The sequence below is a fragment of the Ranitomeya imitator genome, chromosome 4 (genome assembly GCF_032444005.1).
Source record: "Ranitomeya imitator isolate aRanImi1 chromosome 4, aRanImi1.pri, whole genome shotgun sequence".
In the NCBI taxonomy this organism is placed as follows: Eukaryota; Metazoa; Chordata; class Amphibia; order Anura; family Dendrobatidae; genus Ranitomeya; species Ranitomeya imitator.
The window spans coordinates 626,987,185-627,011,608 of record NC_091285.1 but is presented as its reverse complement, the minus strand read 5'-3'; the positions used below and the strand labels follow the sequence as shown (position 1 = coordinate 627,011,608).

General features: G+C 47.0%; 1 protein-coding gene across 1 annotated transcript; it reads left to right on the top strand.

Annotated features, from left to right (window-relative positions):
* Positions 1–412: 412 nt before the first annotated feature.
* On the top strand, positions 413–19,432 carry GOLGA7 (golgin A7). The gene is made up of 6 exons (XM_069766675.1): positions 413–487; positions 7,153–7,278; positions 12,144–12,296; positions 15,167–15,268; positions 17,235–17,284; positions 18,424–19,432. Exons 2-5 carry the CDS (start codon positions 7,171–7,173, stop codon positions 17,277–17,279), a joined length of 408 nt encoding a protein of 135 aa, XP_069622776.1. The 5' UTR covers positions 413–487; positions 7,153–7,170; the 3' UTR covers positions 17,280–17,284; positions 18,424–19,432.
* Positions 19,433–24,424: the final 4,992 nt, after the last annotated feature.

Here is a 24,424-nt window from a genome sequence, read left to right as displayed (position 1 = left end):
ATATCAGGTCGTTCCAAACGCGGCAAAACCAAATGTGTGCACGCTTTTTTGTTTTGCATTAAAAAAAATCTGCATTTATTGGCAAAACAGTTTTTTTTTCCAAATTCTTGAGTAGTTTTGTGTTTATTGGGGGGGAGGGGTTCCATCGGGCATTTTTGAAGAGGGATTTTTACTCAGCAAGAAGACTCCATGTGTGCACACAGCCTAAATGCAGAGGAAAGCTTCAGCCACTTTTCTGGGGCAGCTGCACCTAGTTGGTTGCCTTTTGCTTTCCTTCTACCCCATAAAAAGCAGCACAAGTAAACGCACAGCGCAGTGCACACCGCCAGCAGCGGGAGACGCACTCAGTCTCCTCACAGCCGAGCGCCGCTGCCTTGGGTGTGATGTCATGTGATCAGCGCGTCACGTGTCACTGCCGGCCCGCCCCTCTGTCTCTCTCTTTACGGCTGCCGTTAAGCGCCGCTGAAGCCAGAGTAGACGGAAGTGGGTGAGTGCAGGGGGATGGGGGCGGATTTACTGACATTTATCGTCGTGATATTAGGTCGTGATATTATAGATATGGAGGTGAGGAGTCCTGGGGTGACAGGCTGTACAGTACGAGAAGGACTGGGCTCAGCAGGGCTGTTATTAGTAGTTGTAGTATACTAGTATATGTATATATATATATATATATATATATATATATATATATATATATAGTGTGTGTGTATATATATATATATATATATATACACATAATTAGTGTGTATATATATACATATATATATATAGTGTGTATATATATATATATATATATATATATATATATATATATATATATATATATATATATATACACTCCTCCACCCTCCATGGAGATCTCCAGTGATGATATGATAGAATTGTGTTTTGCCTGAAAAAACCCTCTTGTTGCTCATAGCAACCAATCAGCAGCGTTAATTTCTGCCAGAGCAGTTTATAAAATGAGAGCTGAGCTCTGATTAGTCGCCATGGGAACCACTGGCACTGGTCCACTACTTTGTGTGTACGTACACACACACACACACACACACACACACACACACACACACACACACACACACACACACACACACACACACACACACACACACACACACAGATTGTGGCCCGATTCTAACGCATCAGGTATTCTAGAATATGCATGTCCCCGTAGTATATTGCCCAGTCACGTAGTATATAGCAGCCATGTAGTATATAACGCAGCCCACGCAGTGTGTGCACCATATCCCTGTTAAAAAAAAATAATTAAAATAATAAATGGTTATATACTCACCCCTGGGATCCAGCGAAGCTGTGCGATGCGGCCGCCATCTTCCGTTCCCAGGATGCATTGCAAAATTACCCAGATGACTTGGCAGTCTCGCGAGGCCGCTAAGTCTTCTGGGTAAGTTCGCAATGCATCTGTGGGAACGGAAGATGGCGGCCGGCGCGAGCGCATCGTCCGACGACGGAAAGTGAGAATAGCAGTTTTTTTGTTTTTTTTTAATTATTTTTAACATTACATCTTTTTACTATTGATGCTGCATAGGCAGCTCCAATAGTAAAAACTTGGTCACACAGGGTTAATAGCAGCGGTTACGGAGTGCGTTACCCGCGGCATAATGCAGTCCGTTACTGCTGTCATTAACCCTGTGTGAGCAGTGACTGGAGGGGAGTATGGAGCGGGTGCTGACTGCGGGAAGTATGGAGTGGGGAGTATGGAGCGGCGCCGGGGACACTGACTGCGCCGCCGGGAGTATGGAGCGGGCGACGGGGACACTGACTGCGCCACGGGGAGTATGGAGCGGGCGCCGGGGACACTGACTGCGCTGCGGGGAGTATGGAGCGGGCGCTGGGGACACTGACTGCGCTGCGGGGAGTATGGAGCGGCGCCGGGGACACTGACTGCGCCGCGGGGAGTATGGAGCGGGCGACGGGGACACTGACTGCGCCACGGAGAGTATGGAGCGGGCGCCGGGGACACTGACTGCGCTGCGGGGAGTATGGAGCGGCGCCGGGGACACTGACTGCGCCGCGGGGAGTATGGAGCGGGCGACGGGGACACTGACTGCGCCACGGGGAGTATGGAGCGGGCGCCGGGGACACTGACTGCGCTGCGGGGAGTATGGAGCGGGCGCTGGGGACACTGACTGCGCTGCGGGGAGTATGGAGCGGCGCCGGGGACACTGACTGCGCCGCGGGGAGTATGGAGCGGGCGACGGGGACACTGACTGCGCCACGGAGAGTATGGAGCGGGCGCCGGGGACACTGACTGCGCTGTGGGGAGTATGGAGCGGCGCCGGGGACACTGACTGCGCCGCGGGGAGTATGGAGCGGGCGACGGGGACACTGACTGCGCCACGGGGAGTATGGAGCGGGCGCCGGGGACACTGACTGCGCTGCGGGGAGTATGGAGCGGGCGCTGGGGACACTGACTGCGCTGCGGGGAGTATGGAGCGGCGCCGGGGACACTGACTGCGCCGCGGGGAGTATGGAGCGGGCGACGGGGACACTGACTGCGCCACGGAGAGTATGGAGCGGCGCCGGGGACACTGACTACGCTGTGGGGAGTATGGAGCGGGCGCCGGGGACACTGACTGCGCCGCGGGGAGTATGGAGCGGGCGCTGGGGACACTGACTGCGTCGCGGGGAGTATGGAACGACGCCGGGGACACTGACTACTCTGTGGGGAGTATGGAGCGGCGTTGGGGACACTGACTGCGCCACGGGGAGTATGGAGCGGGCGCCGGGGACACTGATTGCGCTGCGGGGAGTATGGAGCGGGCGCCGGGGACACTGACTGCGCTGCGGGGAGTATGGAGCGGGCGCCGGGGACACTGACTGCGCCGCGGGGAGTATGGAGCGGGCGCCGGGGACACTGACTGCGCCGCGGGGAGTATGGAGCGGGCGCCGGTGACATTGACTGCGCTGAGGGGAGTATGGAGCGGGGAGTATGGAGTGGCGCCGGGGACACTGACTGCGCCACGGAGAGTATGGAGCGGCGCCGGGGACACTGACTACGCTGTGGGGAGTATGGAGCGGGCGCCGGGGACACTGACTGCGCCGCGGGGAGTATGGAGCGGGCGCTGGGGACACTGACTGCGCCGCGGGGAGTATGGAACGACGCCGGGGACACTGACTACTCTGTGGGGAGTATGGAGCGGCGTTGGGGACACTGACTGCGCCGCGGGGAGTATGGAGCGGCGCCGGGGACACTGACTACGCTGTGGGGAGTATGGAGCGGCGCCGGGGACACTGACTACGCTGTGGGGAGTATGGAGCGGCGCCGGGGACACTGACTACGCCGCGGGGAGTATGGAGCGGGCGCCGGGGACACTGACTGCGCCGCGGGGAGTATGGAGCGGCGCCGGGGACACTGACTACGCTGTGGGGAGTATGGAGCGGCGCCGGGGACACTGACTACGCTGTGGGGAGTATGGAGCGGCGCCGGGGACACTGACTACGCTGTGGGGAGTATGGAGCGGGCGCCGGGGACAGTGCGCTGAGGGGAGTATGGAGCGGGGAGTATGGAGTGGCGCCGGAGACACTGACTGTGGGGAGTAAGGAGCGGCCATTTTCTTCCGGTCTGTGCTCGTCGCTGATTGGTCGCGACTTGGATTTCCAGGACAGAGGCCGCGACCAATGAATATCCATGACAGACAGAAGGACAGACGGAAGTGACCCTTAGACAGTTATATAGTAGATATAAAAATAAGACCCCCTAATATTGAATGTTTATGCCAGGTATTCTTGAGGGTCTGAAATAGGAAATTTGCCTTTTATTCTGTCTGATCTATAAACCTATAAGGATTGTCCTGTGAAAACAAGTGATAGGTTACAGGATAAGGGGTGACTTATTGAGTGGAGGGGAGACTGACTGACCACCATGACCCGCACCGTTTGGCAGAATGGGCCACCTTTATTCCCGTTCAGGCTCGTGCACACCACTGATATTCTCAGACTAGCGCTCGTACTCACAATATCCTATGAGGAGGTGTGAATGTCCAATTTTTTCCCCTTTGGACTGAGTAGTCCGCAAAAAAAAATCAGAGACATGTCAGAACACAATCAGTCATACAAGTCTGTGACGCCCGAGTGCAGTCCAATTTTCACCGACTGATAGAACGAAGTAGGTGGAGAAACTTTTATTTATTATGTGTTCCTTTCATAGCGCCATTAATTCCACAGAGCTTTAAAGACATTGCTGTCCCCATTAAGGTTCACAATCTAAATTCCCTATCAGTATTTCTTTCTTTGTAGTGTGGGAAAAAAACACAGAACCCGGAGGAAACCCACACAAACTTCTTGCACTCCACGTCTGAAAAAAAACTGATGCCACTCAGATCGGAGTCTGAGCTGAACAATCAATCAGACTTGTGCTGCTAAGAATTGAGCGGCTGTGTTCTTTTTTGTGATTCTGCATTTATTCCTGATGGGGGGGCTGCAGAGTGCTGCGCTCCGTTTTTTCTGCAGTCATATGGAGAATGAGTGAAGTGTGGGTTGGTCAGGCGTCCAACCGACCTGCTGCTCCATTTTGCAGCAGAGATAAAAAGTTCTCATTCTTCCGATCAGTGCTGATCAGTAAGTTATCACCTATCTTGTGGAGAGGTGATAACTGGTTTTAACTGGACAACCCCTTTAAAGAGTAAAGGTACCGTTACACTAAACGACTTACCAACGATCACGACCAGCGATACGACCTGGCCGTGATCGTTGGTAAGTCGTGTAGTCGCTGGGGAGCTGTCACACAGACAGCTCTCCAGCGACCAACGACTTCGGCATCGTTGAAACTGTCTTCAACGATGCCGAAGTCCCCGGGTAACCAGGGTAAACATCAGGTTACTAAGTGCAGGGCCGCGCTTAGTAACCCGATATTTACCCTGGTTACCATTGTAAAAGTAAAAAAAAAAACAGTACATACTTACATTCTGATGTCTGTCACGTCCCCCGCCGTCAGCTTCACTGCACTGACTGTCAGCGCCGGCTGTAAAGCAGAGCACAGCGGTGACGTCTCCGCTGTGCTCTGCTTTACGGCCGACCGGCGCTGACACAGTCAGTACGGGAAGCTGACGCCGGGGGACGCGACAGACATCAGAATGTGAGTATGTAGTGTTTTTTTTTTTTTTACTTTTACAATGGTAACCAGGGTAAATATCTGGTTACTAAGCGCGGCCCTGCACTTAATAACCCGATGTTTACCCTGGTTACAAGTGAACACATCGCTGGATCGGCGTCACACACGCCGATTCAGCGATGACAGCAGGTGATCAGTGACCAAAAAAAGGTCCTGATCATTCCCCAGAGACCAACGATCTCCCAGCAGGGGCCTGGTCGCTGTCACACATAACGAGATCGTTGCTACGTCACAAAAAGCGTGACGTTGCAACGATATCGTTAACGAAATCGTTATGTGTGAGGGTACCTTATTTCTCACTCCTGACATCATATCTACTGATCCGATCTGTGGATTGGTGTCTTCATTCCTGTGCTGTTTCCCTCTTATATGCGAGGGCTTTCTACGGCTTTTGTATATACCGGCTGACTCCTATTTTATACTTTAGGACCATACTGTTTTCTATTGTTTATGACACTGTATGACCAGCATGCACCTTCTATTTTATGGGGTGTGTGTTCGATCTTAATCGTGTAGAAATAAAGATGTATGAAATTTGTTGTCATTACGGTTATTCTCAACATCATTCTAAAGGAACCGCACCATTCCTTTGCCTCCCGGCCTCCCGCTGATAATTGATAGTTGCTACCATCAGCACCGTTCATCACACCACTGGTCTGAACTGTGCGCTGTCCGATGCTGCTGGCAGAGGCAGCGTTACCTCTGCAGCATCACTGGAGGGCAGGGGCACTAAAGATGGCCGTATCCAGCGATCCTGCCATCTTCAGAGAGAGAGTTTGTAAGTGATGTTTCTTGCCTACTAGGCAGGAGATGCGGACACACTACAGAGGTGGACGGTAACTCAGGCAATGAGTAGTAAACAATGACATTAAAAATCCCTTTGTTCTTGTGAACAGAGAAGATTTTTAACAGGAGGTAAATTGCAAACGTGATTATTTTTACAAGTACTCTTCAATTTTTAATAATTTTTAATCATTAGAATAGAAACTCTAAAGTAGTAGTTGGATGCTGAATTTTCTTTTCTTTTACGTATGGATGTTTTCAAGTTAACAATTTGAGGCATCGTCCCCTTCCTTCACCCAAAGGCAGCTGTAGAGGTCTGCATCGAAGCAATGTCTGTACCGTCCAGATGTGAACAGCACCACTGAAGTCTGTGATAGGTTACATTGGTCAAGTGTCCAGAAAAGGCCGACGTCGTATGTTCTCTTATGATGGGCTCTCCTAGTCACCTGACCATTGTAGCCAATCACAGGCTTCAGTGGTGCTTTCTTACATATTGACATATTAACGTTGTAGACATTTCTGGAGCTGGCGCTGACCTCCAGGGGGCCCGTACTGACGTCAGGGGGGTGAGTTTGCCTCCATTTGATATCCATGTTAAAGAGAAAAAAAATCGGATATCCTCATTAAATCTATTAGTATAGCTGCTGAAATAAGTCGAAGCTTGCTTTTGTAGAGAGGTATAGGGATGTCCTACTGTTTTCCATCCCAGGATATCCGCCACATCATATCCAAAGCGCACGATCATGGAGCCCGAGCGTCCTCCAAGAGCGTTTGTAGAATGTGCTGCTATATAGCGCACAAAGCATCCCTGGTCTCTACCATTCCCCCCTCTTATTTGCACTGATGGTAAAAATGACTTAGGCTACGTTCACATTAGCGTTTCCCGACGCTGCGTCGGGAAACGCTGCGACAACGCATGCGTCATGCGCCCCTATATTTAACATGGGGGGCGCATGGACATGCGTTGTGCTGCGTTGTGCGACGCATGCGTTTTTTTTGCCGCAAGCGTTGGGCGCAGAAAATGCAACAAGTTGCATTTTTCTTGCGTCCAAATTTCGGCAAAAAGGGACGCATGCGTCGCAAAACGCAGCGTTTTTGCGTGCGTTTCTATTTGCGTTGTGCGTTGCGTCGCCGACGCAGTGGCGCACAACGCAAATGTGAACGTAGCCTTATGTAATAATTAACAGCAAGAAGGAATTACTGACGGTTTCTTTTTTCCGTTTTTCCACCTCCAGATTGTTCCGCTCGTGGCCATGAGACCGCAGGCAGCTGTGGCCGGTAAAGTCTTTATCCAGAGAGACTACACCAATGGCACCTTGTGCCAGTTCCAGACCAAGTTCCCCTGTGAGCTGGAGAATCGGGTAAGTGTGGAGGCGATCTCATAACCATGGACTGTAATATCGAGGAAAACGCAGGGAATTGCACACCTGGAAACCCGACTTGCCTTTTGTAGGAATACTCCTGTATTGTGGATCATTTTTGTGAATTTTCCAGGCCGTAGAATGTAGGAAGGGAAACTATTTTGCAATTGTCGATTTATGCCAGTAATATATATTTGTAATAATAGAAGGGTTTTTTGTACAGAAAACGATTGGAATACAATCTTATGTGAACGGTGATTTTTTGTGCACTATTTACTCATCAGTTCAAGACCTAGTAGATGTGGATATTATAATTTCAGTGTGCAGCGTCTGTGAATCCATCTTTATTAAAAATTTAAAGGGAGATTCCCCCTGTTATTCCTCTATATTATAAGATGACATTGGTGGAGATGGATTAGCACTGACCAGTAATGACTATCCAAATGAAGTAGTGGTAGCACCTAATAATGAGCGAACGTGCACAGGTAAGGTGTTATCCGAGCATGCTCGGGTGCTACCCGAGTGTCTTCAGTGTCCTCGTAAATATGTTTGAGTCCCCGCGGCATGCATTTGCCTAACAAACAGGCAATGTGTGGCGGCTGTCTTAAGAGCCACAAGAAATGCAGCCGCAGGGACTCAAATGTATTATTCGAGCACACCAAAGACACTCGGTTTGCACCCGAGCATGCTCTGATGACACCTTATCCAGGCATGTTCTTTATATAAACCTTAAAGCCCCTTTTCTTGGATAAGTTGATCCATAGGACCCATCTCCTAAGGTTATGTGCACACAACATATTCTTTAGGCTAATTCCACCTGAAAAAGCACCAAAAAAGAATAAACATATGCACTGCAATGTAAAAACGACTTGCTGTGTGCATCTTCTGTCTTTTTTTTCACTCTTTTTAACTGCTTCAGGCCTCTAAAGCCGGGAGGCAGCTAAAAAGTGATCCGACCATTCTTCAAGCGGATTCCGCTTGGAAGCCACCACGATCTATCACCCTCACGCTGATATTCATGACCTATCCCAGAGATGGAGCAGCAGTGGACAACCCTGTTAAACTTTTATTACCTGGTTTCTGCACTTACTGTTCGCCCTAGGTAAGCTTCCAGTGACTCGGATAATGGTTTTCTGTCCACAACACATCACAGCTGAAACCGTATTTAGGATGGACTCAATGTCTGATCCTCTACCAGAGATTTATGAGGATTTTGGTGTAAATTGTCAGATCCATTCCTGGCATCACGTCTGCCTGTCTTCTCCTGAGTGGGTGATATTGACGGGAATGTGGAGTTTTACTTCTCCACTGCGTGAGGTATCATCTGACCAGCGGAGGCTGAAACGGATCCAGAACTGCAGAGTTTTTTTTTTGTTTTTGTCTTCTCGTGTTGCGAGATCACTCATTTAGTTTGAGATCTTTTCAGGGTTGTATCTGCCTTGTACCTACACCAAGGGATTATGCGGACTTGCTTTCTCCACAGAGCTGCTATTCATTGTGCCGTGGATTGCTGTAAAGAGATTATCAGCATTTGAGCCCAGCAGAAATGTTGCTGAGTAAGATGAAGTTGACTTTGGGCACAATGTCTGCAGTGAGTTTGCATACCAGATAAGGTTCCCTTTCACACATTCCCTTAAAAAAACGTACACGTAACATGGTCTGTATTCACTATTTGTGTGGTTTTCTGTTGGCCATCTGTGTGTACCACCGTGTATACACAGCACATGAGTCCTGATGCAGAGAAGCCTCTTTACATGTGTGACACTTGCCAGAATAAAATGCAGATTAGACATTACAGATTTTTGTGTTCTATATAGATAGATATCAGTGAGATAGATAATTAGTTCTTGCATGTGTAGCTTACTATACAAGTATTAATCTTATAAATAAATAAAACAACTTGGGATCCCCCCAATTTTTGGTAACCAGCAAAGGTAAAGCAGACGGCTGTGAGCTGATATCAGGCTGGGATGGTCCCTGGTTATTGGACCTTTCCCAGCCTAAAAATACCAGTCCGCAGCCACCCCAGAAGTGGCGCATCACATGATATACTCCAATTTTGGCGCTTCACATTCACTCTTCCTGTTGCGGTGGGAATCGGGGGTAATGGGGCTTGGAGTTGACGTCAGCTGTGAATCGTCCAGAAACACATCTGACATCAAACCTGTTGTTAGTAAGGGAGATGTGTCTATTAGACACCCTCATTTGTAAATGCCTGAATGGTGCTGTAAAGTAGTGTTGTTTGGACCTTGTAGTCCTAGTAAGTGTCCCAGCAGAGGGACACACACAGCACATGAGCCTGATGCAGATGTATTAGGCTGCCGTCACACTAGCAGTATTCATCAGTATTTTACATCAGTATTTGTAGCCAAAACCAGGAGTGGAACAATTAGAGGAAAAGTATAATAGAAACATATTCACCACTTCTGCATTTATCACCCACTCCTGGTTTTGGCTACAAATACTGAGGTAAAATACTGACCAAATACTGCTAGTGTGACGGCAGCCTTAGTCTGTGGGCTATGGGAGCCTCTGTACACAGTGATGATCTGGGGGTTCTCCGTCCCACCGGTCTCCCGCTGTTTTTTCCACATTCCCGCACCTCGCTCCATCTAGTCTCCAGGGCTTCTCAATATCAGATGCATAAGATTAATATTTTCCTGCACAGGACCAGGGCCCGATTTGATTTTGTTGGCTCTGGCTTGAGCGGAAAATAAAATGGCCGAGCCCTTGACTTGTTCAGGTCTGTTCCCTCTGGTTAGTGCCGTATCACACAGTGAGCGCGATGGCAGCGTTCATGTGTGCGCAGTGGTCTACCTCTATAGATAGAGGAGAGGGAGACAACGGAAACTCCGAAATTATTATGGGAAATTGATGAACAGACACAACACTCAGACATACTTGTTACCCCTAAACGGAGGACTTTTCATTTCAATGAAAGCTGACTTGCACTAGAAAGTGGCCACTATGTGGTGCATCAAGCTGTGGTGTTCTGTATATACAGTATATATACACCACTCACAAAAAGTTAGGGATATTTGGCTTTCGGGTGAAGTTTATGGAAAGTTCCCGCTACAGTAATATTTTACCATGAAAGTTGGACATTTAAGAAGAAGCAGCAATGGTGATTTTTCTCATCTCAAACAATTTATTGAAACAAAAGCCAACAGTGGTAGGTATACCCCATCCCCTATCAACACAAAATGTCAGTGTCTCGATAACTTGTCATGTGAGCCTCAATTACAGCCGGACAACGATGTCTCCTGCGGTTCACAAGTGGAGTTACTGTGTGCGGAGGCATGACATGGCATCCCACTCTTCTTGAAGGCCGGCCATCAGGTCATTGAGGTTCTGGGGTACAGAGTCACGAGCCTCTGTGCGGAGACTCAGCTGATGCCATAGGTTTTCTATGGGATTCAGGTCCGGAGAAAGTGCAGGTCACTCCATTTGAGGTACCCCAGACTCCTGCCACCATTCCATAATGATGTGACCCTGGTGAGCGGGAGCATTGTCATACATGAAGAAGAAATGAGGCCTGTGTTGTCCGTGCAGAGGCACAATGTCTGGATCAGTGATGTTATTCAGTAGCTGAGGCTTGTCTCTGTACCATTCATAAAGTGTAGGTCAGTTTTGTACTGATTAGACCACCTGCCCACACTGTAACTCCACCGAAGGCTAGTCTGGTGACCACTGTGGCTGACGCATAGCGCTCTCCTTGAGCGTTGGCGGCCATCATTTCTCATCAGTGTGAATGGACTTTCATCAGTGAACATCACTGAGGCCCACTGGTCTCTCGTCCAGCGTACATACTCCCTGGCCCATGCAAAACAGTGAAGCCTGTTCCTGGTGGTGTGGTCAGGTACCCTTGCAGGTCGTCTAGCACGCAGACGATATCTGTTGCACCCTGCTGATGACTCTGTGACCCTCTGAGCTCAGTGGCCTCTTCCGTCTGAGAACATCCTGCTTGAAGCTCCACAATGGTGAGGTCCTGGTGATCAATTGTTGGGTGTCATCTTGGTCTCATGATGTCAAAATGTGAACAGCATAATGTGGAGAGCTAGTTAATACCAATTCTCACTGAACCCCGAAATTTATTAGCCGATTCATGGATCCAATACCTATTGTGAATTTTGCCATTAAGCTTCTTGTTGGAGAACAGCAAGTTGTGCAAAAATTACTGAAACGTTGGACACGGGCATTCAGAAGTGTAGAGAAAGTCACAATAAGGTCACCTGATAAGGTTAGAGAGCATTTTGTTTTTTGTTTTTTTTCATTTATTTTGTAAATCTCGCTTTCTGTATAGTAAGGAAATAAAAACCACTGACACATGTGCAGTGACCTTTCCCAGCACATGGACACTGCGGTACTTTATCCTGCCCTAGTCAAGGCAGAGAAGTACGCCTGCGCAAGACCGTGATGCTGGAGAACACTCTGTGGATGATGTAGGACACATCGTCCTCACGAAGCTCAGAAGGAGGACTCCATCGAAAGAAGAAAGGAGGCGCCAGACCAAGACCAGCGACGTACCCGACCGACCCGCAGGTGAGTATAAACAAAGGTGTTTTTCTTTTGTTGCAGGCCGGATTGGGGGCAGATATACAGCATATTAGAATGCAAGGTGGTGGTCTTAACTCACATGGAACAAACATGGTCATAGGTTCCCTTTAAAACAGCAACATTTCAGCTCCACCTGGCCCCTAAATGTTGCTGCCATAAGTCATTGATTAACTAAAAGCATCTTCACTTTGTATCTGGAGAGCTGCCGTTTTCTTGAGATATTTGTATGTGCGTATATGTGGTCACTTTGCTTTATAATGGAAATAATGCTCATCCGGCTCCTCATCCTTCTCTTGTATCTTCTTCAGGTCGACCGACAGCAGTTTGAGGAGACCATACGGAAACTGAACAGCCTGTACGCAGAGGCGGAGAAGCTGGGAGGCCAGTCCTACCTGGAGGGCTGCCTGGCCTGCCTCACTGCCTATACCATCTTCCTATGTATTGAGACGCACTATGAGAAGGTAGGCATACAGGTCGTAGTGTGGCTTCTGCCATCTTCACCCATGGAAACTGCTGCCGGCTTCCATCTTTGCACCCTCCGGGCTCTTAGAGGAGTTTATTTTCCTCCTCAAGAATAAAGTTGAGTGCGGATACAAAATGAAGCATTTTTATTCCCGACCGGCTGTGTTTAGATGAGGGTTTTTTTTTCTTGAGAATGAATTGAGACCTTTCAGCAACTTGCAGATGAAATGCTTTGCCACGTACAGACAGATCCTGGATTTATTTATTCTGTCGGGGCTGGCCAGACTCCGGTAAACCCTCTCCCTGCCATGGAGGATAAAAAGACAGTGCTCCCACCTACACCCATGTATGTGCCCACCATCAAAGAGGTTATTAAGCGCCGTCTGTGTCTTTCACCCCCCAACCTGGCCGTAAATATTGGGTCTCTGGACAGCTCTTCCGAAGTGGCAGAGAAAGCAATTGATCTGGATGAATTCACCTCTGTGAGCGCTATATAGTATAAGCACACAAATGGGTTCTGAAGAAGGGCTTTCATGTATTTATCCGCCTCGTCCGTCCTGACGCTTAACCCTGGGGATGCCAGAGAGTTACGTTCCTCAATGATTCTGACGATTGCACAGCAAAAAAGCACTGAAGTTAAACTTCTAGGTGGTTTAGAATTTAGTGTCTTTTGATGTAAAGTGATGTGCTTCTTCCATTCCCCAGATTTTTTTTGTGAGTTATTGTGATCTGGAGCATGAAGATACCATTTACAGGTGGTATGTAATGCTGCCAATGTCTAATTCGACCACCATGACCCCTGCCGATCACAAGAGCAAAATAGTAAGGGGCAAGTAAGGAAAGTGCTGTTCTACTCACATTCCCACTCGGCATTTTCTGGGGGGGTTACGCTGTATAATCAGTGGCCACTCCTGTGTCCTCCTGTGAAAAATCAAGACAAAAGGGGCACGGCACACTCCTCGCACCTCGGCCACTTTATTTTAGCGACTGTCAGATCCCGCCAATCGGGCATTGATATTTAAGTATCTACAGCTTGTGCCCAAAGAGTGTATGGAGCGGGCTCAGGAACTGAACCATTGTTCCCGTAATATTCAGCGAAAAGAAAAAATGGCTCTCATAATAAGATGGCACAAGCCTATTTTTTCTTTTAAGTTTATTGTTGAAAAATTTAAAAAAAGCCATAAACATGAATGTGATCAGAATTAAACTACAAAAAAATAGAAAAAAAGAAACTTTGTGGTTTATAAAAGATGAGAAACAAAGAAAAAAAAAAAAGAAAATGGTGTGTGGTGTTCAGGAGTAAATGTGGTATCCAGCTGCTCTTGTTAGATGTTGTCGCCATAGGCAGAACACTGCTGTGCAGGGCTGTGGCGTCAGTATGCCAAACCTCCGACCCCTCAATTTCCCTGACCCCACAGCACTGGTCACTACTGAGCATGGACATAAACTGCAGCCCAGATCCTTAGATCAGGAACAGAACAGACCTTTATAGGACATTTTATACCTTTCCTAAAGTCTTATGAAAACAATTACAGCACATCCAGCACTGTACTACTGTACCCAATTTATTACAGATTTTAGGAGTCGGTCCACTTTATACTATCACGTGTTTCTCGACGCAAGCAGTGAATAGCCAGGCCTTTCCCCGGGAAGGAACAACCACGGGAAGGGCAGCATCCTATGAAGGAAAGCCACCTATGCCAAGCATGGTATCCATCCACAGACAGCTGTTTCGGGGTTTTTGCCCCTCATCAGTGTGGAGTAGGAATCTGTCTATTAGGAGCAGTGCCTAGTAAAAAGGCTATAAAGGCACAGATGATTGGCCTCGGGGAGACCAAAACATCCAACACCGCGGAGACACCATCACGTGATTCTCAACTGTTGGATGTTTTGGTCTCCCCGAGGCCAATCATCTGTGCCTTTATAGCCTTTTTACTAGGCACTGCTCCTAATAGCCAGATTCCTACTCCACACTGATGAGGGGCAAAAACCCCGAAACAGCGGTCTGTGGATGGATACCATGCTTCATAGGATGCTGCCCTTCCCGTGGTTGTTCCTTCCCGGGGAAAGGCCTGGCTATTCACTGCTTGCGTCGAGAAACACGTGATGGTGTCTCCGCAGCTTCTTTACATGCATCTGCATATTTCCCATAAGGGATGGGGGCAGTGTTCTGGAATCACTGCGTTGAGAAACACGTGATGGTGTCTCCGCGGTGTTGGATGTTTTGGTCTCCCCGAGGCCAATCATCTGTGCCTTTATAGCCTTTTTACTAGGCACTGCTCCTAATAGCCAGATTCCTACTCCACACTGATGAGGGGCAAAAACCCCGAAACAGCTGTCTGTGGATGGATACCATGCTTGGCATAGGTTGCTTTCCTTCATAGGATGCTGCCCTTCCCGTGGTTGTTCCTTCCCGGGAAAAGGCCTGGCTATTCACTGCTTGCGTCGAGAAACACGTGATGGTGTCTCCGCAGCTTCTTTACATGCATCTGCATATTTCCCATAAGGGATGGGGGCAGTGTTCTGGAATCACTGCGTTGAGAAACACGTGATGGTGTCTCCGCGGTGTTGGATGTTTTGGTCTCCCCGAGGCCAATCATCTGTGCCTTTATGGTCCACTTTATACTGACTCCAACTCCACAGCCCTGCTGCTGTGCCGCATTTTTGGGTGGGAGGGATGATTTATAAGGTCTTTTTAGCCAAATCAAAAATTGAAAGTCTTTATTTTGACTTTTTCATGACCAGGAGCTTGGAAAAGCGCCCCCCATTTCCTTCCGTTACAATATATGAATCCTTTCCTACTCTGGTTGTCCTCATTATTGTGATACATTAATCTGCACCTTCTCCATTTTTCTGTCTATATTTCTAGGTTCTGAAGAAGATTGCCAAGTATATTCAAGAACAAAATGAGAAAATTTATGCCCCCCAGGGCCTGCTCATTACTGACCCCATAGAAAGGGGCCTCCGTGTGGTATCCTTTTTACAACGTTTATTCTATGATCGCTACTAATTCTTTGTGGACCAACACCAAGTCGTAGCCTTAAAGGGTTTGCGTTCTTTTAGAAAATTTCCTGCCATAGGCTGATACTATTATAAAAAAAACAAAAAAAAAACTATTACTTGACCTCCCCTGGGTCCAGCGTGGTCTCTGAGAAGTCTTTGTTGTTTGGGTGCAACGGTAACCTCGCCGACGACTCCCCTGCTGCCAAACCGTGAGCTCGGCAGCTCTGCCCATGTAGACGGCATGAGTGATGTGATTCGCTGCAGCGCTGTGACTTCACCACTGCGGCGTGACAACAGAGACTGTTTCGGGGCAGAGACACAGCTCTGGCCCCAGGGAGAGTAAGTAATAGTTTGTTTTTAGAACTATAACAGAGTATGAAAAACCGTTTTATTAAAGAAGACAACGTCTTTAACCCCCTTAGAGGCATTGGACATACTGATGCATCCAGGAGCCTCAGGAGCTGAGCCTGCATTATCCCCGACAGACGCTGGGTGTGTTACGGAGCTTTCATCTGCATCTAACAGCAGTGAGCGGAGCTCAGAAAATAAATCAGAAAATAAATGACAACACAGACCAAAATGTAACTTTTATTTATGTATTTTTTTTTTTACAAATTTCAAAGTGTTTTCAGTGAAAAAAAAAAAAAAGAATCCAAAAAGAAAAAACACCAAGTTTGGTGTCACCATAATCCTACTGACCTATAGAATCACTGAGGGGTTCTATTGATCCTGTTGAGGGGTCTAATAGGCTTCCTGTCAGTCATAGCCCAGGTGATACATCAGTGGTGCAGTGCATTATCAATGTGAATGTAGGATTGCAAAGGTTTAAGTAAAATAACAAAAAAAAAAAAAAGTAAACTCCCACAAAAACTACACTGCATTTGTAAACAAAATAATTATTTATCCTACGCGGTGAATGCAAAAAACACCCCAACGGAAATAAAAAATGATCAAAAAGTCCTATGTGTTCAGAAATGGTCCCAATAAAAGCCACAGCTTATCACGCAAGGAATAAGCCCTCAGACAGAAAAGTATGACGCTTACTGCTTTCAAAATACAATGACACAAAAACATAATAACTTAAATAAAGATATAGAAATTTGGCATAGCCATATTCATAGTGAAAAATAGATTAAAGTTAACACTTTATCTAAGCCCCACTGCAAATAATGTAAAATGTAAAACAAAAAAAAAAGTCCCTCCCATAAAGTCAGTAAAACGTTAATAAGTTATAATGTACCATTGAAATGATTCCACTGACGAATGCATCTCATCCCGAGAAAACAAAGCCCCCACACCACTATGTCCCCAAAAAGTATATAAAAAAAGTTATGGCTCCTGGAACAATAAAAGAGTGACTGGCTGTGACGCCAAGGGGTCTCGTGAAGATGACTGCATCTTGAAAACAAAGCAGCTGATTTGAAGAGCCTGGATTTCCAAACTACAGACAACCTGCTTTTAGTTATTATGAACCTAGAGGTAGTAATATATGGACAGGCCGGATCCCTAGAAAGTCGCCCCTCTGTGACTTGTAGCCGGATGCCGCTTGTGGGAGAATCTTCTCTATGATGTCAGTGTGTCCCTATTGAGGATATCATCAGGTCTTTTTTGCCCTAGATAAAGTACTGGTACACAAGGCGGGTCTGAATGAGGCTTTATGCCTTGTTTCCTTATCACACCTGTGTTTGTACAGTTTCTATTTGCCTGATGGAAAGTTGTCCAGCGTTCACAGCCGGATTGGAGAACACTGCATGTACCGTAGTCATTTTTATCCTGCACACGCTCCGATCCAGCTCAACAACTGCTATGCCGGATGAATGGGATCACTCCTGTTCCCTTCAGCGTTTCTTAACCACGCCGGAGGTAAAACAAGCCAGATAAATGGAAACCCACACAAAATTGACTTGCTTTGTTTTCCTTGACCTACTTTACAGATTGAGATTACGATCTATGAGGACAGAAGCCTGACTGGCAGATAGGACCGGTATGTTGTATAGCATTCCTTCAAAAAGATCTTTTATGTTAGAATATCTGACATTCTCCATTCTTGAAGGCAATCGGTCTTCACGTTTTTTGCTATGTAATCTGAGAGCAGCATAATGTCACTGACCGTGCTGTTTTGCTGTTACAATACAATCAGTCTTTTATTAGCAGGAAATTATCACTAGAGGACTAGGTATCTCGTGCCTCCTAGTCCAAACATGACCCCAGTATTGATTAGCAGCTCGCTGTCACTATCTCTAGCCAGAAAAGAGATGCAAGGACATTCCCATGTTACTTGCCAAAAGTCCGCGCCAGACATTCCGCATTGATGACTGTGGCACTTCCTACCCATTTTCTGAAGCCTTTTAGGGGATAAATAAGATTGGTGTAAGAAGTACAGCTGTATCATTTTGTTATCAATAGCACGAGACTCCAGCGCCTCCACCCAATCTTCCATAGTTAGATGTGGATTCCTAGCTCTCCACCTCTCTTCAGCAGAGTTGCTTTGATGCTACCGTTGCGCTTTGAAAGGGGGCAAACACTTTTTCACCCAAATTCTAGTATTGAATGACTCCCAGAAGAGTTGTGCGTCCATGTGTTTTTGATGGGCAGAGGAAAGAAAGCTGCTTCTGGATTCCTCTGTCAGCAACTTGTCTCCACCTGAAAATAAAGTGATTGGGCTTTTACATTTCAATTGACAATATCCTCTGCCTGGGGATAGTCGGGAGACCACCGCGCACATCCGCCCGGCATCTGGTCTGAACAAAATCGTCAAGTTTTTCTGACTTTTATTGAATTGATATGCGGGACTTTAGGCATTACCCTTCGCCGTGTGCCTACACAATCTGTCACTAATCAGCGAGGATGCGTGCGGGCACTGATCATGTAGTGGTAATTCAGTTTACGAGTGCACAACACAGAGATCACATACTCCAGAATCGTCGTTAGGAACATTGCTTTAGCACACACTAATATAGAGGTGTTCGGAGCCCAGATGGCACCTCGGGAACTTTAATTGTCAGGGGGAAGGAGAAAGGCATGGTTGGGACTGGTTTACACAATGCTGGGCACTTTACAAAACCCTGTAACTACTTGTAGTCTCATGTATTGACTTCTCTATTATGTCTGTCTCCTATGCAGGTGGTTTATCATCCATGCTGTAGATACTCTCCGCTGCCTGACCGTCCTCCCCGACATTCCTTCAGTTGCCATTCCCGTGTCGGCAGCACATTGTTACTGACTTCTCCATACTATACTTCATGGACCCAGTACCCCTTGCCGTGCCAACCTGTAACCCAGCCAGCTTGCACTCTGGGAGCATCTGGTATTCGTCTCCAAAATCTGATGAGAGAAGGTCGAACATGGCTCAGCAAAATGGACAACATCCCCTGGGATCGAAAGGAGATTCTTATGGGTGGAGGGGGGATAGTGCCAATTTTCATTCGCCACCTTTCATCTAATGGCATTTTCTTTGCAGTCATTTTTTTATTTTTATTTTTTTGCTTTTGAGTGAAGGTGTATACAGTAAAGATGGTGTGTGTAGATGGAGTGTGCCCGTGCCAGGTTGTCACCCTTCCATCACAATATGGGATGGAATATTTCTCCTACAAAGGCGGCATGTTGTGTCATTTATATTATTTTCTTACCCTGTATTATTACCATTGTCATTTCCCTTTTGTACCCCCTTTGTGTTCCTCTTAATTTTTTGGACTATTACCACTTGGTATTTATAATATATGTTTAGCACCAAAAAGGTTTGTGAAGGTATATTTTTTTTCAATTAAGACAGTGGTGGTATTAAATAGCTTTTTTTTATCCTGAATGTTGGCATACTATATTCATAGTTTTCTCATGTGTGGGCATCGGAACAAGACCACCGGCATTTGTGAAGAAACGTATTGCCGGTGCATTTTCCAGCTGGGACAGACGTCGCTGATCGGCGCAGTACTTCAGCTCAGCGACCACCCCACGTTCCTTGGCACAGCGTGGATGCTGGCAGCCGAGCACTGTGTGTGGCAAACTGTATTGAATCTAAACTCTTTGCTCACGCCATGTAATCCTCTCATCTTGTATACATTAAGTCACTGTAACAAACCATGTGCGTTTATGTATTGGATTTATTATAAATAAACGTTAATTTATAGGGACAGTTTGGTCACACTATTTTTTTTTTTTGTGTGCAGCATTTCATGTGTAATCTAATATATAAAGCTGAATGTATATGTGTGTGTGTGTCCGGGATTGGCATCTGCACCGTCGCAGCTACAGCCACAAAATTTTGCACAGTCACACGTCTGGACCCCGAGAGCGTCATAGGCTATGTTGTGAGGTGAAATTTTAACCACGCGCTTTCCAATTCACCAAACAATTTTGCCCCTATCTACATAATGGGGAAAAAGTGAAAGGAAAAGTGTTGGAGGCAAATTGACAACGGCCAGATGTGAACAAGGGGGACTTAAAGAATGAGAGCGATGGCACCAAAGAGTATATACCGTACAGTTGCTAAGGTGGGGCCCCGACATGGGATACTCACCACACACGGGGATATGAACATGCACACAAAATGCGCCACACACTACCACGTGCTTGAACACATATACCACCCTCAGCACACATTTCACCACACATACACCAACCTCGCCACATAAAAGTCGAAACACAAAAGTCACCGCTCAAAACTTGCCACGCGCAAAGCTCGCCACATGCAAAACTAGGCTCACGCAAAACTCGCCACACGTGCAAAACTCACCTCATGGGAAAACTCGCCACACGCAAAACTTGCACCCGCAGAAAAATTGCCACATGCACAAATGTTGCAACACATGCAAAAGTTGCCTCACACAAAACTTGCACATACTCAAAAGGCACCACACATAAAACTCGCCACGTGCAAAACTCGCCATGCGCAAAACTTGCTGCACACAACTTGCTACACTAACCTGTCACATGCAACTGGACACACAAAAAGTTGCTACACGCATGTCGCCACACGCAACCCAACACACCCAACTTGACACACGAAACTCGCCCTAAAACACACACAAGTCTGGTATTACAAAATATAAACGAGAGAAAGCGGCTCTGGTTTTTGGTGCAGGGTATAGAAGATCTGCCGCGAAATATAAACAATCACCACAAGATTGTAGGGGATACCAAACAGTAAAAAACATATATGTATCTCCAAACCCCGGCCCCCCATGTTATAGCCAGTCAAACCTCCCAATTGTTACACCCAGAAACCCCTCTAACCTTATTAATATTCCCTGCATGCCTTCTGTCTCTTTGAATTGTGCCCTTTGGAATTCTCGCTCTGTGTGTAATAAACTCTCCTTCATTCATGACTTCTTCCTTTTAATCTCCTGGCTCTTACTGAAACCTGGATCCAGCAGTCAGACACCACCGCTGCTGCTCTTTCCTATGGTGGACTACATTTTTCTCATACCCCAAGATCAGACAACAGAGCAGGTGGAGGCGTTGGTCTGCTCCTTTCACCCAAATGTACCTTCCAAGTTATCCCCCAAGTGCCCTCACTTGTCTTCCCTTCCTTTGAGGTCCATGTGGTCAGACTCTACATCCCCTTCTCCATGCGAGTGGCGGTGGTGTATCGTCCTCCCGGCTCCTCTCATCAGTTCCTGGATCACTTTGCCACCTGGCTTCCACACTTTCTCTCCTGTGACACCCCCACCCTTATCATGGGTGATTTCAACATCCCCATTGCTTCTCCCCTCTCCCCATCTGCTTCTCACCTTTTATCTCTATCCTCCTCTTTCGGCCTCTCGCAGCATACTAACTCTCCAACGCATGAAGATGGAAACTCCCTTGACTTGGTCTTCTCCCGGCTTTGCTCAGTGGATGATTTCACAAACTCCCCTTTCCCTCTCTCTGACCACAACCTTCTTTCATTCTCTATCAAGAACTGCCATCCAGCTCAGGTCACCCCCATTTTCCACACTTATAGAAACATACAGGCCATTAACACCCAGAAACTTATGAAGAACCTGCAGTCCTCATTGGCCCCAATCTTCTCCATCTCATGTCCTGATTCTGCTCTGAAGCATTACAATGAAACACTGCAAAGTGCTCTGGATGAAGCTGCTCCTCCTATACATAAAACAACTCGGCACAGACGGCAACAACCGTGGCACACGCTGCAAACACGTTTCCTGCAGCGGTGCTCCAGGTGCGCAGAACGTCTGTGGAGAAAATCTAATCTACCCGAAGACTTCATCCATTATAAGTTCATGCTAAAGACATACAATTCTGCCCTTCACCTCTCCAAACAAACCTATTTCAACACCCTCATCACCTCCCTGTCCAATAACCCTAAACGTCTCTTTGACACGTTCCAGTCCCTACTCAACCCAAGAGAGCAGGCCCCAACCACGGATCTCCGCGCTGACGATCTGGCCAATTACTTCAAAGAAAAAATTGACCACATTCGACAGGAAATCATCTCCCAATCTCTTCACACCATGCACTGTCCTCCCTCCCCCACTGCATCTAGTTCACTCTCTGACTTTGAACCAGTTACAGAAGAAGAACTAAGCAAGTTCCTTGCATCCTCTCGCCCAACCACTTGCACCAGTGACCCCATTCCGTCACATCTCCTCCAGTCCCTTTCCCCGGCTGTCACCTCTCACCTAACAAAAATATTCAACCTTTCCCTCACTTCCGGTATTTTTCCCTCCTCATTTAAGCATGCCATCATACATCCATTACTTAAAAAACCATCCCTCGACCAAAACTGTGCCGCTAATTATAGACCTGTCTCTAATCTTCCCTTCATCTCTAAACTCCTCGAACGCCTGGTCCACTCCCGTCTTACCCGCTATCTCTCAGATAACTCTCTTCTAGACCCTCTTCAATCTGGCTTCCGCTCTTTACACTCTACTGAAACTGCCCTCACTAAAGTCTCTAATGACCTACTAACAGCTGAATCTAATGGTCACTACTCCATGCTTATTCTCTTGGATCTCTCTGCAGCATTCGATACTGTGGACCATCAGCTCCTCCTCACTATGCTCCGCTCCATCGGCCTCAAGGACACCGTTCTCTCCTGGTTCTCCTCCTATCTCTCTGACCGATCCTTCACTGTATGTTTTGCTGGTTCCTCCTCCTCTCACCTTCCCCTTACTGTTGGGGTTCCTCAAGGATCAGTCCTAGGCCCCCTTCTCTTCTCTTTGTATACTGCCCCTATTGGACAAACAATCAGTAGATTTGGTTTCCAGTACCATCTCTATGCTGATGACACCCAATTATACACTTCTGCTCCTGATATCTCGCCTGCCTTATTAGAAAACACCAGTGATTGTCTTACCGCTGTCTCTAACATCATGTCCTCCCTCTATCTGAAACTAAACCTGTCAAAAACTGAACTCCTCGTGTTCTCTCCTTCTACTAACCTACCTTTGCCTGACATTGCCATCTCCGTGTGCGGTTCCACCATTACTCCAAAGCAACATGCCCGCTGCCTTGGGGTCATCCTTGATTCTGACCTTTCATTCACCCCCCACATCCGATCACTGGCTCGCTCTTCTTATCTGCATCTCAAAAAAATTTCTAGAATTCGCCCTTTTCTTACTTTCAACTCTGCAAAAACTCTTACTGTTTCACTTATTCATTCTCGTCTGGACTATTGTAACTCTCTACTAATCGGCCTCCCTCTTACCAAACTCTCCCCGCTCCAATCTGTCCTGAATGCTGCTGCCAGGATCATATTCCTCACCAATCGGTACACCGATGCCTCTACCTTGTGCCAGTCATTACACTGGTTACCCATCCACTCCAGAATCCAGTACAAAACTACTACCCTCATCCACAAAGCACTCCATGGCTCAGCACCACCCTATATCTCCTCTCTGGTCTCGGTCTACCACCCTACCCGTGCCCTCCGCTCCGCTAATGACCTCAGGTTAGCATCCTCAATAATCAGAACCTCCCACTCCCGTCTCCAAGACTTTACACGTGCTGCGCCGATTCTTTGGAATGCACTACCTAGGTTAATGCGATTAATCCCCAATCCCCACAGTTTTAAGCGTGCCCTAAAAACTCATTTGTTCAGACTGGCCTACCACCTCAATGCATTAATGTAAGGATCCCTGTGTGGCCTATTTAAAAAAAAAAATAAAAATTGTTTTCATTCACTTTATGCAGTTAATAGCCCTCTGTATCTGTACTGTTACATACTTAGGCATTTAACTGGTTCATGCATCTTTACATGAACACCCGAGCCTTACACTATGGCTGGTCCGAATAACTATAGCATTTGTTACCATCCACCTCTCGTTTCTCCCCTTTTCCTCATAGTTTGTAAGCTTGCGAGCAGGGCCCTCATTCCTCCTGGTATCTGTTTTGAACTGTATTCCTGTTATGCTGTAATGTCTATTGTCTGTGCAAGTCCCCTCTATAATTTGTAAAGCGCTGCGGAATATGTTGGCGCTATATAAATAAAAATTATTATTATTATATGTATACTTCGCGCTGATATACCCAATATTCATACACACAAGTAGGTGTATTGTAATAGTGCACTAGATTAAATGATAGTCCATATCTGAAAGATAGTCTAAGCGCTAAAGTCTGCAGTTTAAAATCAATACCTTTGGGGGTAGAAGTAGATCATGTCACATGCCGTGAGTTCGCAGAGTTCCTGAATGGCGTCAGCGAGGTCTTCAGCAAAGTGCTTGAATCGGAGGGCTGCCCCGGCCGGTGGCGGCTCCTCTGTGCACCGAACCTTCAGTCGGGGGTGAAAACACTGCGTCCCGGGCTGACCGCGCCGTATAGTGCGAGCGATGTGAGCGGCGCATCTAGGACCTGCGTGACGTAGTGAGTCAGGTGACCGCCCCACGTGGCTACAAGGTTCAGTACGGATCGCGGTAAGGACCAACAGCCTACGCGTTTCGAAAACAACTTTTCTTCCTCAGGGCCCTTTCAGATATGGACTATCATTTAATCTAGTGCACTATTACAATACACCTACTTGTGTGTATGAATATTGGGTTTATCAGCGTGAAGTGTACATAAAAGTCTGGTATTATCCTTCAAAAATAAAAATCTGATTAATAAGCAGACAAACTACAAGAGCAACAAATGTACCATATAGGAAATGCGGCAGCTGTCAGTCACATGACCTGTCTATTAT